This window comes from Mobula hypostoma, chromosome 11 (assembly GCF_963921235.1).
Source record: "Mobula hypostoma chromosome 11, sMobHyp1.1, whole genome shotgun sequence".
Classification (NCBI taxonomy): domain Eukaryota; kingdom Metazoa; phylum Chordata; class Chondrichthyes; order Myliobatiformes; family Myliobatidae; genus Mobula; species Mobula hypostoma.
Window position 1 is genome coordinate 16,664,997 of NC_086107.1, and position 17,068 is coordinate 16,682,064.

Sequence of the window (17,068 nt, forward strand, 5' to 3'; positions counted from 1 at the left end):
ACCCTGTTCATTCTCGAAAACAGGGCTTGATCAATTCCGCTGCATTCAGAGGGAATGTCTATTTGTGATTTCTACGTGAGAAAGAAACTCCAAGAACCCTTCTAGATGAGTGAGCTTGCGATATGAAGGATGACTTATAAATGAATTTAGCTCTATTTAATATCATATTGACAGTTATTGAATCAATTCTTTAAAAACTCAGGTTTGCTTTGAGATTCAATGTGCTATGTGATAGTAGTCATGTTGAACTGCAGTCTCAAGAAAGGTAAATATTTGCCATATAGCCTTGCTTATTAATTAGGCAACCAGTAAGAACCACTTATTGTGTAGAAGTTATTAAAAAAAAGTACAGATTTATTTTTGAACCAGTCACAGTAGAGAACAGCAGAAGAATATAAATAAAATTGAAATAATTAAGACAGAATCTTGATTGAACTAACACAAAGATCACTTTCCACCTTTTAAGATTTAATTGTTAATAGCGCCAAAAAAATCATAACAAACCTATGACTTTCTACAGTTCACAGTACCTGTGCAGGCTGGTTTTACAAGAGACAATTGAATAAGTATACCAATTTGAAATTAAATTCCATTTAAAATTAATGCTTTAATGTAATATAAATATAGCATTATGTACAAGTTACAGTACTTGTATTTTTTCAATGGATTATCATGTTTGTCAAGTACAGCCATACTATTTTTCACCTCCAATCAGTTGTTTAGTTTCATCTTGATTTCCAACAGACCAAGTTGTGAAGTAACTATTACCAGCTAGTGTTCTCAATGGAGGAGGTGGCTCAATACTACATATTCATCTATGCAAGTATGTTATTCCCTTTGGACGATATTCATGGAATCCACAAGTTCAAGTGTGCAAATGGTTATACCACTCATACACCAACATAATAAACCAACTTCTAGGTAGGATAGAATTCATCCTAATATCTTTCATGTCTTGTGTGCAAAGTGAATATTACTTGTAATTTTTGCTATGTTTAAACACATTACTTTCTGTGAATATGATTTCATACTGGGTTTTATTCTGCTGAGGCAGATCATGGTTTAGTTAACTCTGTCTATTGTTAACAGTCACATTGGTACAATGTAAACTTTTCAAATACAATTCTTTAGAGTAATATACACTGCCAGGTAACAAAAAATGCATTTAACGCAAATTACGCGTTACACATTTAGAATCGACTGAGATTTGTTCTTAGCCTGGTAATGCATTAATTTTTATAATAAACAGACCATTTCAAAGTCATTGAAATTCTTCAGTGCAGACCTTGAGCTTTCGTTGAGGAAGGTGCACAGTTCCTTGAGGACAATTGCCATTGGACATAACAGTAGATACTGATGACAGAATGGAAGATGATGGACGTCCTGGAGTACGGAAGAAATTCTCCCTACTGATAGACTGAGCGTCCTCAGCTGTAGCTGGCACACTGGGCTGTAGAATTAAGAGAGAGTTGACTGTTAAGTTTTAATTGTTTCATAAAACAGCTTGGAATTGCTTTATTAGCACCACAGTAGAATAGAGGGTAGCACAACGCTATTACAGCTTGGGGCATCAGAGTTCAGCTCTGATGCTGTCTATAAGGAGTTTGTGCATTCCTCCCTTTGAACACGGGGGATTATTCCAAGTGCTCCAGTTTCCACCCACATTCCAAAAACACACTGGTTAGTTGGTTAATTTGTCATTGTAGATTGTCCTCTGATTAGGCCAGAGTTAAATAGGTAGGTTGTTCTGCTGTGCGGCTCGTTGAGCCGGAAGGGTCTGTTCTGTGCCGCACCTCTAAATAAATAAAGCGAATTACAACTGCCTCTCTATTAAAACATATTTGACAATATTTTAAATGGAGCTGATGCACAGAAATCTACCAAGCTGGTATGTTGTCTTAACTAAGGACGCCTTTTTAAAAAACCTGACATCACGTTTTTTGTGTTTTTAATAAAATAATCATGGTATTCTCAAGAATAGATCAGAAATTTGCAGTACTTTTATGTATGTTGATAAACATGCAAATTTCTTAACAAATTTTAAACTGGAAATCAATATCACTGAGGAACTGTCAAACCCATTTCATCGAAACAGAATATACTTTGGAATGCTGCATCTACTCAAAATAAAACTAATTTAAGAATCAAGAGGCAGAATCTCTGGCATTTATATTACCAAGTACAAATTTGACACTTTGAAAACAATACTAATAAACTGACTCATTTTTGAAAATTGAACATTTTGTATTACTTTCTTAAGATTCATCTATTTTCTTCAGCAAGACTTGTAGTGAATTTTGAATAAACTGAACAGAAAATGGTTAGTCCCAATTTCTCACATCTTGAGAGCCAGATGTAAGAAGTAAACCTACTGCCATTAATATTGCACCTTACGTGTAACAAAACATACAAAGCCCTTTTCAAAAAGTGTTAACAAACAAAAAAAATGAAGCCAGCCCACATTAGGAGATATTTGTGCAGTTAATTAAAGGGTTAGTCAAAAGAACATGATTCATGTCTGAAAAGAGTAAAAAAAGTCTAAGAAGATAGCAGAATTCCAGGCCTTGGAAGCACAACTGCCAGTGGAGGAATATTTAACCTCAGGTACTCGTGAGCCAGATATTGAAATAACTCAGTTACAGAAGAGAAAGACGTTACAGAGTCAGCAAGCACAGTGTTAGGTCTTGGTTTGAGCTAGGAAATGAGCAAAAGTGCATTACCTTTGTATATGCTTCTAAGACCTGGATAACTAAAGCAGGCACCTCAAGGTATTAGCATGAGCCCTCCAAAACCGTTTCAACAAAATCTTCCAAGTTCATGGGAAGCAAACCAACATCAGTTTCCTCTCCCAAGCTGCATTCCCAGAATCAAAGCCCAACTTACAATCAGTCAGCCCCCAACTAACTTGCCACAATTTTCCAATATTGGACACCAAAACTCGCAAAGCAGACACTCTAATCCAAGCTCTTTCACAGGAAGAGATTACCAAATTTACAGAGGAAAATATTGTTGAATAAGATGCTATATCTGCACTGATTCTTTAAGTCTTGATTCTTGGGAATCTCTGGCCATAACTGTCAAGATTGAAGGAGCAGTTAGAATGCTATTGTGAACTTTTGAGTCTATTCATCAGGGCTCACAGAAGTATGCACACTTTCATCCAAAAGAGGGGAAGGGGTAGGAAATATGTTCTAGATTTGTTATTGTACTGTGTTCAGTTCTGTGAAAGCTGGTATGATCTAGCCATTCCTCACACTGGGGCCTAGCTGCAATTATGAATAAGCTACTTGAATAAGGAACAAGGCCCAATGTTAAGAACTGATGGAAGTCTTATGTCTTACATGCAAACATTCCCAAAAGATGAGTAACAGGAATTTCAGATTCCATTCCAAACCCCTTTCTGAATCACACAAATGAGAAGTATTACCAATGCTGACAATCAGGTTATATCAGATAATAAATTGCAGAATTATTTACCAATAAAATGTTATTTCAATATTGAATTCTTTAGGCAAGCTACTACTTGAAGCAAAAGAAACTTTAAATATTAGCTGTGGCTTTGAGCATTTGAACAGCAGCTCACCTGTGGTATACTGATCAATGCTACAGACTGGTGATGAGGAGATACTGGTTTAACAAAGATCATCTTTCCATGTTGAAGATTTGTGTGTGCTGTGAGAGAACCAGCTTGTTCTGGGGAAGCAGTTGTCATTGAAGGTCCCTGATTCACCGAAAACTGCATCCCTGGATTGATTAAACCAAGATTCTGCAGTGTGAAATTCAGAATTCCTGGGCTGGGACTGTGACTAGGAAAATGATGACTTGAAGAAGCGAAAGATGATGCGTTGGCTTGGCTCACAACAGGAAGGGAGGCAACTGAAGATGGAACAGCCATTGGACAAGGCAATTTCAAAGGGGTGATGTGAGTGGCAGGTAAATTGGCAGGGGAAAAATCCGAAGTTGTCATTGGTGTAATGCCTAAGGGGATAAAAAGAGCATTTTAAATGCTTATTGGCAAAGCTAGAATGAATACTTTTTAAAAAAAACATTGTAAAGTAGTCAAGACTTTAAACAGATAATAATGACAAAAATTGCATAAGCAGCAGCAATAGAATGCAACTAATACTTTCCCCTTAGTCCATGTAACATAATTTTATCTGAAAGACATCAAAATTGCTGGAATCAACAACTTCTGCACACTACCATGCATATTTGTCTTCAGACAGAGTATCAAAGAATTGGCACAAAGCAGCTGTTCAAGTGAAGAGAAATCGTGAAGAGAAGTAAAATTTAAACCGGTTTTAGTGAAAGATGATAATCAAAACAGGAAACATCTTAAACAAAAAAATCTGATAGAATTATGAGGCCTGAAAAGTAAAATGCATTCAGGATTTCATAACTTAGATGAAATTTGAAAGTTAGGAAGATGGCCACAGAAGCTTTTCTGACAAAGGAACATTAAGTTACAGCAGATTTAAGAACTGTGATTTTCTGTGGCTACCTGATAATGGCGAATGATAAAGCTGTTGCTCAGGCGAGGACACGGAATTGTCTTTCATTTCAGGAGATCTATCACTTGAGTTACTACAAGATGATTGCTGTGGCAATGGGATGAGATATCCTGATGGCATTAAAGTCTAAGGCAAATAAAACAAAATAAACTATGACAATCATGACCAATGAAAATTCAAACCATGTGGAAAGGAACGGATTCTTTTGATGCTAGAACTAATCTGAGAAGTGAAAAAGTGATTTCAGCCTCAGGCTCATGGCTAATTTTGTTAATCATATTTATCAGTTTATAAAATCCAAATCTTACCTCAGGGACTGAACGAAGATGGGCAGGAAATGCAAATGCCACTGGAACATTTTTGACCATGGCGGCTTGTCCTTCTGACAAACCAATCCCACACTTCTCTTCATTCTCAAGAAAACATTCAACACTGTGTTCTAGTTTTTCTGAACCAAGACTCTTATCTTCAGGGGCGTTGATGAACTCTGGGTCAAGATGTAGGACCCTAGGGGAAGGCCGAGTTGTCATCAAGGCTCTGCGGGCCTTCAGCCTTGCTTGATGAATCTCAAAAAGCTGATCTTTATTTGGTGATTGGCCCTTCAAGAAAAAGGAGAATTTTTCTCATTTTCAGAGCATATCAGTTCAAATATAAACAGAGAAAGCAAGTTACGTAAAATTACTGAATTCATTTCCAAGTCTTTAAGATGATTTTGTTTTAGTTTCTCAAACTTACATTGGAAATCATTATAACGTTCTGATAGTTCAGAGGAGGAACAGGAAGGAGAATTAACGTGACTGTCAGTTGGTTAACAGGATGCTAATGTACTTGGTTATGAAATCTATCATAAAGTTAACAGCGCTGTATAACAGGCACTAATGCCATTTTAAATTGGACCATTCTTTTGTACAAATATTTCCACTGATTATTTCAGATTAGAAGATTCATGCAGCATGACAAATAAATATTAAGAGTATTGATCATCTCAAAGTGCAAATTGCATAAGGAGGTAAACTAAATTTAAATATCAAAGAAAGACAACTTCAAAACATAAACTTAGCATAATCTGAAATAAAACAAAAATTCATAGTTTCTTTGACATGTATACATGGGATGTAAACTAGGCATCCGTTAGTCTCGTGAGACCATGGATTTGCACCTTGGAAGGATTCCAGGGCACAGGCCTGGCCAAGGTTATATGGAGGACCAGCAGTTGCCCAGTCTCCCCTCTCCACGCCACCGATGTTGTCCAAGGGAAGGGCACTAGGGCTGATACAGCTTGGCACTGGTGTCATTGCAGAGCAATGTGTGGTTAAGTGCCTTGCTCAAGGACACAACACGCTGCCTCAGCTGAGGCTCGAACTAGTGACCTTCAGATCACTAGACCGATGCCTTAACCACTTGGCCATGCGCCAACACTCATGGGATGTGACAAGTGTATATAGTCAAAAAAAACAGGATCTTTACACATCAAATTCTTTAAAAGATATTTCAAAGACAGACTTTTAACAAATTTTCTAGCACATTAGCAGTCTGCTCCCAATGAGGCTCATTTGTTGGGCTGTTGATCTCAGAATGAAGTATTCTTTGAAACAAGCCTCTACTTTTACTGCACTATATAACAGAAGGACATGAATTGATCAATTGTCAATAATACACCTGTTAGGTTATTATACAAACTTCTCAGTAATTTGTAAAAGTCACCTGTAATAATTTTTGTATAAATCCAATCACAACCAAAATTATAAACTGAGCAAGTGTAGATTAAATGCAGAATATAGGCATCAGGGTTGAGCGTTATACAGCACAGAAACAGATCCTTTAGCCAACCATGTCCATGCCAACCATCAATTGCCCATGTATACTAAGCCTATTTACCTGTTCTTGGTTTGTAGCCAATTCAAGTGCTCCTTTAGATCTTTCTTAAATATTAAGAATGCTCACTTCAACTATAGTCATAGTCATACTTTATTGATCCCGAGGGAAATTGGTTTTCGTTACAGTTGCACGATAAATAATTAAATAGTAATAAAACCATAAATAGTTAAATAGTAATATATAAATTTTGCCAGGAAATAAGTCCAGGACCAGCCTATTGGCTCAGGGTGTCTGACCCTATCAATTCAGGTAGTGCATTTCAGATTCCTACTATCCTCTGCTGAAAAATAATTTGTCCTCAGATCCCATCTGGGTTATTTTCTTTTAGTCAAATCATGCCCTCTAGTTTTTAACAGCTCTCATTGTGAAAAAACTATGGCCCTCACAATATTGTATGCCTTATCAAGTTCCCCTTCAGTCTTCTCCATTCCAGAAATTAAAAAAAAAAGCAGCCAATCCAGTTTTTCCTCAAAACTGACGGGTTTCATTTCATGCCTGGTCTGCTGAGTTCCTCAAGCACTTTGTGTGTGTTGCTCGGATTTCCAGCATCTTCAGATTTTCTCTTGTTTGAGGTTTCATTCCAGGCAACTTCTTGAACCCCTCTTCACCTTCTCCAGTGCAAGCACACCCTCCCTATGTGACCAGAAATGGACACTGAACCCTAAATGTGGTATAACTATACAGTACTTTCTGCTCTTACAATCTATGTCCTGGCTAATGAAGACCAGTATTCTGTGAGTAAACCACACAAAAACTCAGTAGGTCAGGCAGCATCTGAGACCCTGTCCAGTTTTCAGTGTTCTGCAAGCCCTCTTCATTGCCTTATTTACCTGTGTTCAGGAATCCTTGATGCTGTACATCAAGGTCCATTTATTCCTCAGTAATCCTTAGGGGCTGACCACTCATTGCATCATCCCAAATACCCAAATTGTATCATCCTGTACTTACTAGAATTACATTCCATCTGTTATTGCTCTCGTTTTTACCAGCTGATCAACATCTTCCTTTCATTCAAGTATTTTCCTCGGCAATTTTCATTTCAAACGCGTACCTAATCATACCTCCTACCGTCGTATCTAAATCATTTATGTAAACAATAAACACAAAGGTTCCACTACTTAGACCCATATACCTATGATCATAGGCTTCCAATCATAAAAACAACCCTGAACAAAACCCTAACAACAGGAATTCTGCAGATGCTGGAAATTCAAGCAACATACATCAAAGTTGCTGGTGAACGCAGCAGGCCAAGCAGCATCTATAGGAAGAGGCGCAGTCGACGTTTCAGGCTGAGACCCTTCGTCCGGATCTCGGCCTGAAACGTCGACTGCGCCTCTTCCTATAGATGCTGCTTGGCCTGCTGCGTTCACCAGCAACTTTGATGTATGTTGCCTGAACAAAACCCTCTATGTTCATCATCAAGCCAACTTGCCAACTAGCCTTTGAAAGTAGAGGCATAGGTTTAGGGTAGGTGTGAAGGAGCTTGGGGGGTGGGGATGCAGGAATTGGAAGAAGAATATACACTTAGTGGCCACTTTATTAGGTACCTCTTGTCCAGTGATGGGTTCCTTCAGGTTGTTATATTATAGCAGGGGGTGGGGTGGGGTGGGAATGGAGATGAGCTCTCACTACCTATTAAATGCTCCCAATGGTGTGCGCCTCTGACTACCAAGTTCACATCCAGGCCTCCACACATGGTTTAACTACTAAGCTCAGTGGAACCTTTCTACTGACAGGAGAAGGGGCAATGGTGGGTCACTTTGGGCAGATGGGGCTTGTCAGCTGTTGTTGGCAGCTCATCTAGGAGAAGGAAAACTCTGATATCAAACCTTGCAGCTATACCCATTCATACCCATATCTCTTGACTATATCTACATGCTATTATGCATTGAGTTGCTGCTACATGATTGACTGATTAGATATTTGCATTAACGAACAGGTGGACAAGTGTACCAAATAAAGTGGCCACTAAGTACAAAATTTTTAAAGACCTGGTAGGTTCAAGAGCCTGCTTCTGCACTGTATAACTAATAATATTACACAGGTTAGTTCAACTTCTATAGAGTAATTTTGTCTGTGGAGAGATCAAATAGAGTAATAACATAACAAACGTAATTTAATTTGATAGGAATCTGCAAAACAGCAGTCCAAGATTTTTGCTTTGCGGTCAATCCAAGATACATTTGTTGTAAAATAAAACTATCGCACAGTTGTAGGAATATGACACCATTTTTTGGTATCACCCAGTTTCTGGAGAGCAAGGTTTAGGTATGTGTGGAAACTTAATTCTCTTAACTACTGATACATGCAGTTTTTGTCTTCTACAGTCTGCCTTTAAAGGATTCACTCTGCCAAGGACAGAGATTTAATACGTAGGAAGGAAATAAATCCCTGGAATAATCAAATTGTGTCTTAGGGGTAAAGGACGGATTTAACCAGAGTGCAGGTAACCTTTCTGCTGATGATCCAACCTAGCCCCTTTATCTGTAATGCAGTATCATGGAAAACAGCTCTCTAACTCATAGAAATAGCTCAACCCTTCAAAATACCACCACTGAACCAATCAACACCACTCACAAACAGTGTATCTTCGCTTCATGGTAGGCAGAAGGAAGCTTTTATCTTATTAAATCAGACTGGGTTTAACAATAATAGACAAAAACAGATTAAATTAAAAGACCATAGAAACTAGTTCTTATTTGAAGGACGGTTTCAGCGATTAAAATGCATTAGTTGATTATTTCCGATAGAAAAATTAATAGCTAAATTAATTTCTCTGGTTCATAATCATGGAGGAGGTGGGAAGAGAGTAAGAAGAAAAAAATCACTGGTCTCTGTTGCGGTGACCTTGTGAATGATAGCTGTGACACCACACGGAAATTGCTATTCTTCACAAACCTTGGCAAACTATCATGTTAACAGGGAGTTTGCCAGGGTTCACTTAGGCATGCTTGCAACTAGTACGTAAAATAATCAGGAAACCTAGCATATTTTGAGACTATTTTGCATGCCTTAATACTATCTACGAAATCAATCACCAGTTAAATGATTAACGTTACTTTCAATAGCTCCAGGACGCCACAAAAGTACATTAGAATTGTCAAAAAGCAGAAATAAAAACATCAGGTGCTGGACGTTTGAAATATAAACAGTAAACATTGGGCATTCTCAGGAGGTCAGGAAAAATCTGTGGACTGAGAAATGTTGAAAGTAATTGTGTCAACTGAACAACCTTGGTCTTCAGCTGATCACAGACATTCCCTTTATGGCTTACATTGTGCTCCCTCTGCAACTTAATTCAAGCTTGTTTTCTCATTTTTTTCTAATTCTGATCAAGAGTCATTGACCTGACCATTAATCTTATTTCTCTCTTTAGCGCCTGACCTTCTGAGTAAGCCTATGTTTTCTGATTATGTACCATTAGAGACAATGATATTTATGAGACTTGCACTAATTTACCCTCAATGAAACAGTTTCCTTCTCTGGCTGGCTCTCTTTATTGGCTGCTTCCTTGAAATTTTTGGAATTCCAAACTTCACTAAGGTCATGCTTGGAAGGCTGTTTCAGACACTGGTCAGCGAGAGTATCACATTTGGCTGCTTTACTAGCTTGGTCCTTGTAACCTGTACCTGATGCATCAGCATACATCTCAGCAGTCCTTTTACTAGCGTGGGTTCTTGACTTTGAATCATTTGGACTCGAAATGTGTTTCTCAGTGGCAAGGGGTATAGATGGTACTGCGGAGCCAGAAGAGGATGCAGTCAGGTTCCTTGGTTGTGCAGGTTGCAAATAAATTGTATAAGATCCACCAGAGTGGCATTGAGGTAACACCACTGGTAAAACAGAGGAATACTGTCTGTGAACCAAAGGAAAGACTCCAAGAGGCTGAAATGTGGGTTTAACCTGAGGGAGTACCGAATTAACTCCAGTACGTTGAGTTTGTTCTACAAGTCCAGGGAACTTATCAAGTTTTGAATGCTCTTGTGAGGAAGAGGTTTCTGATGGCGAGGTTGTGAGTTTACTGTCATTCTTTCTAAGGGGAAAGAAAAATAAAAACTTAATTCAGAACAGTTTAAAAAAGTGACCATATTTCATTTTGTATACTACCAAATAAATACCACCTTCAGCGACAATGAATATATTGTTCCAATTATTTTTGTAGACTAAATTAAAAACACATTGATTTAGTGTTTGTAAAATGTCCAAATTTTAGATCAAATTTGATTATACATTAAGCTTATGATTTTTACAATGGAGCAAAACATTGTTTCTATATAAAATTTCAAAATCTATTTGGGAGATATTGAATGAATTTCTGACGCTTACTTGGATTGTGCCTCCAAGCGAAGTTTACAGACTGTGGCAAGTTGGTCCATTTTACTGGGATATAATCCAGGTTTATCCCAATCACCTTTATGGAAGGGAAACAAAATCAACATTCTGTAAATCCTATTAAAGTACAGTACCATTGCAATAAGCAATAAGCTTGTTGTTGGAATTATATTTTGTGTAACAAGAAAGTGACCCATTACAGCACCAGAAAGGTTGGTGCCAAAATAAATTATTCTTCCACGTTGTTAAAGAAAACACCATTAACATTACATAACACTAAAATACTGATGCTTGAAAAAGAAATACACATCTGAATATCAGTAACCAATATTTTTGCTCAGTAATTGACTTCAGACATGGAAAGATAAACCTGTCCTGTTATTTCTCATAGACGTCTCTCCATTAATTGAATTTCAAAAAAAATGATTTGAACTGCTAAAATGGTTTTCTTAAAAGGTACAAAAAACCTGAAACAAGAACCTTCTATCCACATTTACCGCTACTATTTTCATAAAAGCAAACCAAGGTGGAATCATCAAAACAATTGTCAGTATTCAAAAAAAAAAGAAACAAATATAGTACCAGTAAAGAAGTGAATGAGGTGCAGGCCTATTCATTAAATTATCTGCTTTTAATTTTGGTCTTTGTTAGTCATTCTAAAACATAGTGGATTCTGGTTAATTGGGCTATCGGTTCATTAGGGCAGCTGCTTATTTGAGACAACTCTTAAAAGAACAAAAACTAATCAAGAAAATAGTGCGGATTTATTTGGGACACTATGCCACTTAATTGGGACAGGAGATCTGCTGCACACTTTCTAATGAATGTCAGTCACATGCACTTATGTAGCCATTAAACACTACACCGTGCTTAAAGCGAACAGCTTTTAAATAGCATCAGTTGCATGCGTTTATCTTTAAAAAGCAGTAATTTTTTTCACTGATTAAGCAGTAAAACAATTCAGAACTGTTCTGCTCACTGCATTTTCAGGCTTGGAGATGCCAGAAATGGCTGGGAGTGAAAATGAAACAATTTCAGCAAGTTAGGAACTAAGAAGAATTTTAAGGTATCATTTTGAATGTTACAATGAAAGTGAAGAGTTGGAGAATGCAATCTTCAAAAGCATTGTATGAAGGAAGTCTATTATCTATATTTTGTTCATTTACAGTCAATCAAAAGAAAGCTAAGAATCAGAATCAGGTTTATTATCACCTGCATGAGACGTGAACTTTGTTAACTTAGCAGCAGCAGATCAATGCAATACGTAATATAGAAGAGAGAGAAAAAAATAAATAAGTAAATCAATTACAGTGTATGTATATGGAATAGATTAAAAAAGTGCAGAAAACAGAAATACTCTGTATAAAAAAAGTGAGGTAGTGTTCATGGGTTCAATGTCCATTTAGGAATCGGATGGCAGAGGGGAAGAAGTTGTTCCTGAATTGCTGAGTGTGTGCCTTCAGGCTTCTGTACCTCTTAACTGATGGTAACAGTGAGAAAAAGGCATGCCCTGGGTGCTGGAGGTCCCTAATAATGGACGCTGCCTTTCTGAGACACCGCTCCCTCAAGATGTCCTGGGTACTCTGTAAGCTAGTAGCCAGGATTGAACTGACTAGATTTACAACTCTCTGCAGCTTCTTTCGATCCTGTGCAGTAGCCCCTCCCACCCCCATACCAGACAGTGATGCAGCCTGTCAGAATGGTACATCTATAGAAGTTTTGGAGTGTATTTATTGACATGCCAAATCTCTTCAAACTCCTAATGAAGTATAGCCGCTGTCTTGCCTTCTTTATAACGACATCGATATGTTGGGACCAGGTTAGGTCCTCAGAGATCTTGACACCCATATATTGGAGCTACACCATATAGTGGATGAATTCCTCTATCAATAACTATTAGGTGCTGAAATACATCCTAGGATGTACCAGAACACATCACCAGTGATGTAACCTAGGGTCATTGGGTGTTTTGAGTCTCTCACATCAGACACTCTCGCCCAGGCGACCCAGCAAGGGTTGATCAGGCCCTGGCTTGTGTCCCTGCAGAACTAATACACAGTTTTATAGTACTGTGGTAGTATTGATAGTGTTCTAATTTGCTCTGAATTTTATTTAAGTACATAATTTGTTGCTTGGTTAAACAGTAGTTTGTCTTTTTAAAAAAATAACTTATTAACTATTTCCATGAAACTTCGGCTAATTGGGACATCTGCTTAATAATCGCAGAGTGTTACAATTAACTGGAAACCACTGTAATGATTTTTAGCAAAGAAGTAGAGCAGGTAGTAACAAAATTGATGACTTAATGTCATTTTAGGAATTTAAAAATAAGTTGCAGTACAGTTACAAATTAAAATTAGTAGTAATATATACCGCATGTTTTGCCAACTGGGCTACTCGGTGCAGAGCTGATTCTCCTCTGATCGTTCCCAATGTTTGGCATCAAGTGGTTTAAAGATGCATGTCGAGTGAAACTTTGCTTGGTGGTAGAGGCAGGGAAAAGATTTTTGACAAGTGTTTCTTTTGAAATCTTAGGTGATGGAGTATTATTTGCAATTGAGGTAGTCAGTGTAATAGGCTTCACATCTGCAAAGACAAGTTTCATTTTTATTCAAAGGCTCATTCCTTAATTGTGAAATCAACTCTTACACAAAAGGTATCTAAAATCTTAGGAACAAGAAAAATACATTTTTTAAATCAAAATAATTGTGTACCATTTACATCTGGAAATGCCTCTGGTCCTATCCATTTAAAAGCTGGCTTCCGTCCTCTCACCTCTGTTACGTGCACTTTCTTTATAAGTTCAAGGCTGGTGAGAACATTGGCTATATCGTAGAGTCGCCTTATTTTAGCTGTGAGGTGAAGACATTGCCATATTGTGAAACTATTATTTTCAAAAATTCCTAAATGTTTCAAGGATGTAATCCTGATAATATCTGTATTTATTTATTGCCATTATCCACAGCACCTGACTGATACAAAGAATTCAATAGTTACCTCCCCATATTAAGTAAGTGTTTATTTCAAAGATTTCAGAACAAAGGAAAGACCTACACACATTAATAAAAGATGTGATCACAAAGCTGTTGTAACCATTGAATAGATAATCATGGTTTCTGGTCTATGAAGTATATACACTCTGTCATTGTGATTTGGTCTATAAAAACAAAACAATGAGTTAACAATTTATCTCACATTGTGGTTAGCAACAATGTGGTATTGTTAAATGTAAAGTATGTGGTGGATTAGTTTAAATCAGATTCAACAGAACAAACAAACAAATCAATTCAAACAATGAACGGGGAAAATAGCAATCAGTTATGCAGCATTAATGCATTGCAAGGCCTTGGGGATGGAAGTGTGCTACTTGGAAAGCAGACATAGTCTCATTTTAAAAACCATGTTAGTAAACAATGGCTGATATTCCATTGGTTATGAAGGGGGACCTCTGCCAAGGAAAATACTGATTTGCAAAATAATATTCATATGCTTTGAGCATGGTGACCTGCTTCAATGATTACCATCAGTGGCATTTACATCAATCAACTCCTGTTTGAAAGATGACCTGGACTTACTCCAATTTGTCTTTTTCCACAACTGGTCAACAAAAGATGCAATTTCTCTGGCTCGTCACTCCGCTCTGGACCATCAGAAAAACAGAAACTTGTACATCAGGCCGTTGCTCATCGACTACAGCTTTGCATTCAACACAATCATCTCATCTAAATTCACCATCAAGCTTCAATACCCGAGCCTCTGTACCTCCCTGTGCAACTGAATACTGAATCTCCTTATCAGTAAACCTCATTCAGTGAATTAGTAACAACATCTCTATCTTGCTGACCATCAAATCAGAGGTACCTCAATGCTGTGTGCTGAGTTATAACGTGACTGTGCAGCTAAGCACAGCTCCAAAGCTGTCTTCAGGTTTGCTGATAACACTACTGGTGTTGAACAAATCATAGGTGCCAATGAGTCAGATTACTGAAGCTAGATAGGTCACCTGGCTGAGAGGTGCCACAAAAAACAAGCTCTTGCTCAACATCAGCAAAACTAAAGAAATTAATGTTGATCTCAGGAATGTATGTCAATGATCTGGACTACATTATTAAGGGATTTGTGGCTAAATTTTTGCCGAAGATACAAAGATAGGTGGAGGAGTGGGTAGAGTTGAGGAAACAGAGAGCCTGCAGAGAGACTTAGATAGCTTAGGGGAATGGGCAAAGAAGTGGCAAATGAAGTACAATGTTGTAAAGTGTATGGTCATGCATTCTGGTGAAAGAAATAAACAAGCAGACTATTATTTAGATGGGGAGAGAATTCAAAATGCAGAGATGCAAAGAGACTTGGGGGTCCTTGTGCAAGAAATCCTATAGGTTAACCTGCAGGTTGAGTCGGTTGTGAAGAAGGCGAATGTAATGTTGGCATTCATTTCGAGAGGTATAGAATATAAGAGCAGGGATGTGATGTTGAAGCTCTATAAGGCACTCGTGACACCACACTTGGAGTATTGTGTGCAGTTTTGGGTTCCTTATTTTAGAAAGGATACACTGACTTTGGAAAGGGTTCAGAGAAGATTCATGAGAATGGTTCCAGGGATGAGAGGATTACCGTAAGAGGAATGTCTGGCAGTTCTTGGGCTGTATTCCCTGGAGTTCAGGAGAATGAGGGGGGAGAAAGGCCTGAACAGACTAGATATGGCCAAGTTATTTCCCATGGTAGGGGATTCTAGGACAAGAGGGCATGGCTTCAGGATTGAAGGACGTCCTTTTAGAACTGAGATGTGGAGAAATTACTTTAGTCAGAGGGTGGTAAATCTGTGGAATTTGTTGCCACGAGTGGCTGTGGAGGCCAAGTCACTGGGTGTATTTAAGGCAGGGATAGATAGATTCTTGATTAGCCAGGGCATCAAAGGGTATGGAGTGAAAGCAGGGGATTGGGGATGACTGAATGAAGTGGATCAGCCCATGATTGAATGGTGGAGCAGACTCGATGGGCCAAATGGCCTACTTCTGCTCCTATATCTTATGGTCTTACGGAATGGGAAGGTGGGTTAACATGTCCCAGTCTTCACTGGGGGGAATCCTCAGTGGAGAGTCGCTTTAAATTCCTGGGAATTAACATAGCAGATTATCTCTCCTTGATGCAATCAGTTGCGAGGGTGAGGAGTTTGAAGTTCCTCAGTATACACATCACCAATGATCTCACCTGGACTGTACACTCTGGCTTTGAGGCAAACAAAGCACAACAGCGTCTCTTCCATCTCAGTCTACTGAAGAAGTTTGGCATGGGCACCTAAATCCTCAAGACCTTCTATACGGGCACCACTGAGAGTATAGTGACTGGCTGTATCGCCGTCTGGTACGGGAACAGCACCAACCTTGATCATTGGGCACTGCAGAGAGTGGTACGGGCAGCCCAGCATATCTGTGGATGTGAATATCCCTCCACTGAGGATATTTGTAGTAGCAGGTCCGGAAAGAAGGCCTGGAGAATCATTGGGGACACCAATCACCCCAACCATAAACTGTTTCAGATGTTTTCATCTGGCAAATGCTACTGTAGCATTAAAGCCAGGACCAACAGGCTACGGGACAGCTTCTTTCTGCAAGCTATTGAACTTTTAAATTCACATGTCTGTACATTGCGACAGAGTCATAATGCAAAGATTTTTACTCCCTCATGTTGTGATAGGGAAAGTGCATCAGGATCTTTATTTTCTTATGAGGTTAAAGAGATTAGCTTTATTCGTTACATGTAGCATCAAAATACACAGTGAAATGCAATGTTTTGCGTCAATGGCCAACACAGCCTGAACGTAGCACTCCCACAACCTACTCACCCTAACCCTATGGCTTTAGAATGTGGGAAGAAGTTGGAGCACCCGAAGGCAACCCACACAGTCACAGGGAGAACACACAGCTTCTTACAGACAGCTGCAGGAAGTGAACCCCAATCTGTGATCGCTGGCACTGTACAGTGACTGTGCTAACTGCTATGCTACTGTGCCACCTGGGTTTGGCTTGTCATTGAACACTCTACAAAACTTCTACAGAAGAACTATTAGTATCCAGTCTGGTTGCATCTGTATGGCAATTCAACTGCACAGGAAGCTACAGAGTAGTGAACTTACACCAATACATCACAGACACATCCCTCATCATTGGTAGTTTCTTCAGAAGGCAACATCTATCATCAAAGATCCCTGGAAGCTTGAAGTCCCACACAACCAAGTTCAAGAATATCTGCTTCCGTTCAAGCATTCAGTTCTTGAACGAACCAGCAAAACCCTAACTAGTTTAGCAATACTATGACCACCTTGCACAGGACTTTGCTTTTTTATT

At 38.5% G+C, this 17,068-nt stretch overlaps 1 protein-coding gene across 4 annotated transcripts in view; it reads right to left on the reverse strand.

The window, feature by feature from the left end:
* Positions 1 to 336: 336 nt before the first annotated feature.
* e2f8 (E2F transcription factor 8) overlaps positions 337 to 17,068 on the reverse strand; it is a 28,731-nt gene continuing 11,999 nt past the window's right edge. For all 4 annotated transcript variants that reach the window (XM_063063137.1, XM_063063136.1, XM_063063139.1 and 1 more), the window contains exons 7-14: positions 13,439 to 13,576; positions 13,098 to 13,310; positions 10,719 to 10,803; positions 9,852 to 10,425; positions 4,820 to 5,110; positions 4,502 to 4,637; positions 3,584 to 3,978; positions 337 to 1,450 (exon numbers count right to left, since the gene is read on the reverse strand). In XM_063063137.1, coding sequence (XP_062919207.1) covers positions 1,262 to 1,450; positions 3,584 to 3,978; positions 4,502 to 4,637; positions 4,820 to 5,110; positions 9,852 to 10,425; positions 10,719 to 10,803; positions 13,098 to 13,310; positions 13,439 to 13,576 — 2,021 coding nt within the window. In that variant the 3' untranslated portion in view covers positions 337 to 1,261. The remainder of the gene's footprint in view (positions 1,451 to 3,583; positions 3,979 to 4,501; positions 4,638 to 4,819; positions 5,111 to 9,851; positions 10,426 to 10,718; positions 10,804 to 13,097; positions 13,311 to 13,438; positions 13,577 to 17,068) is intronic.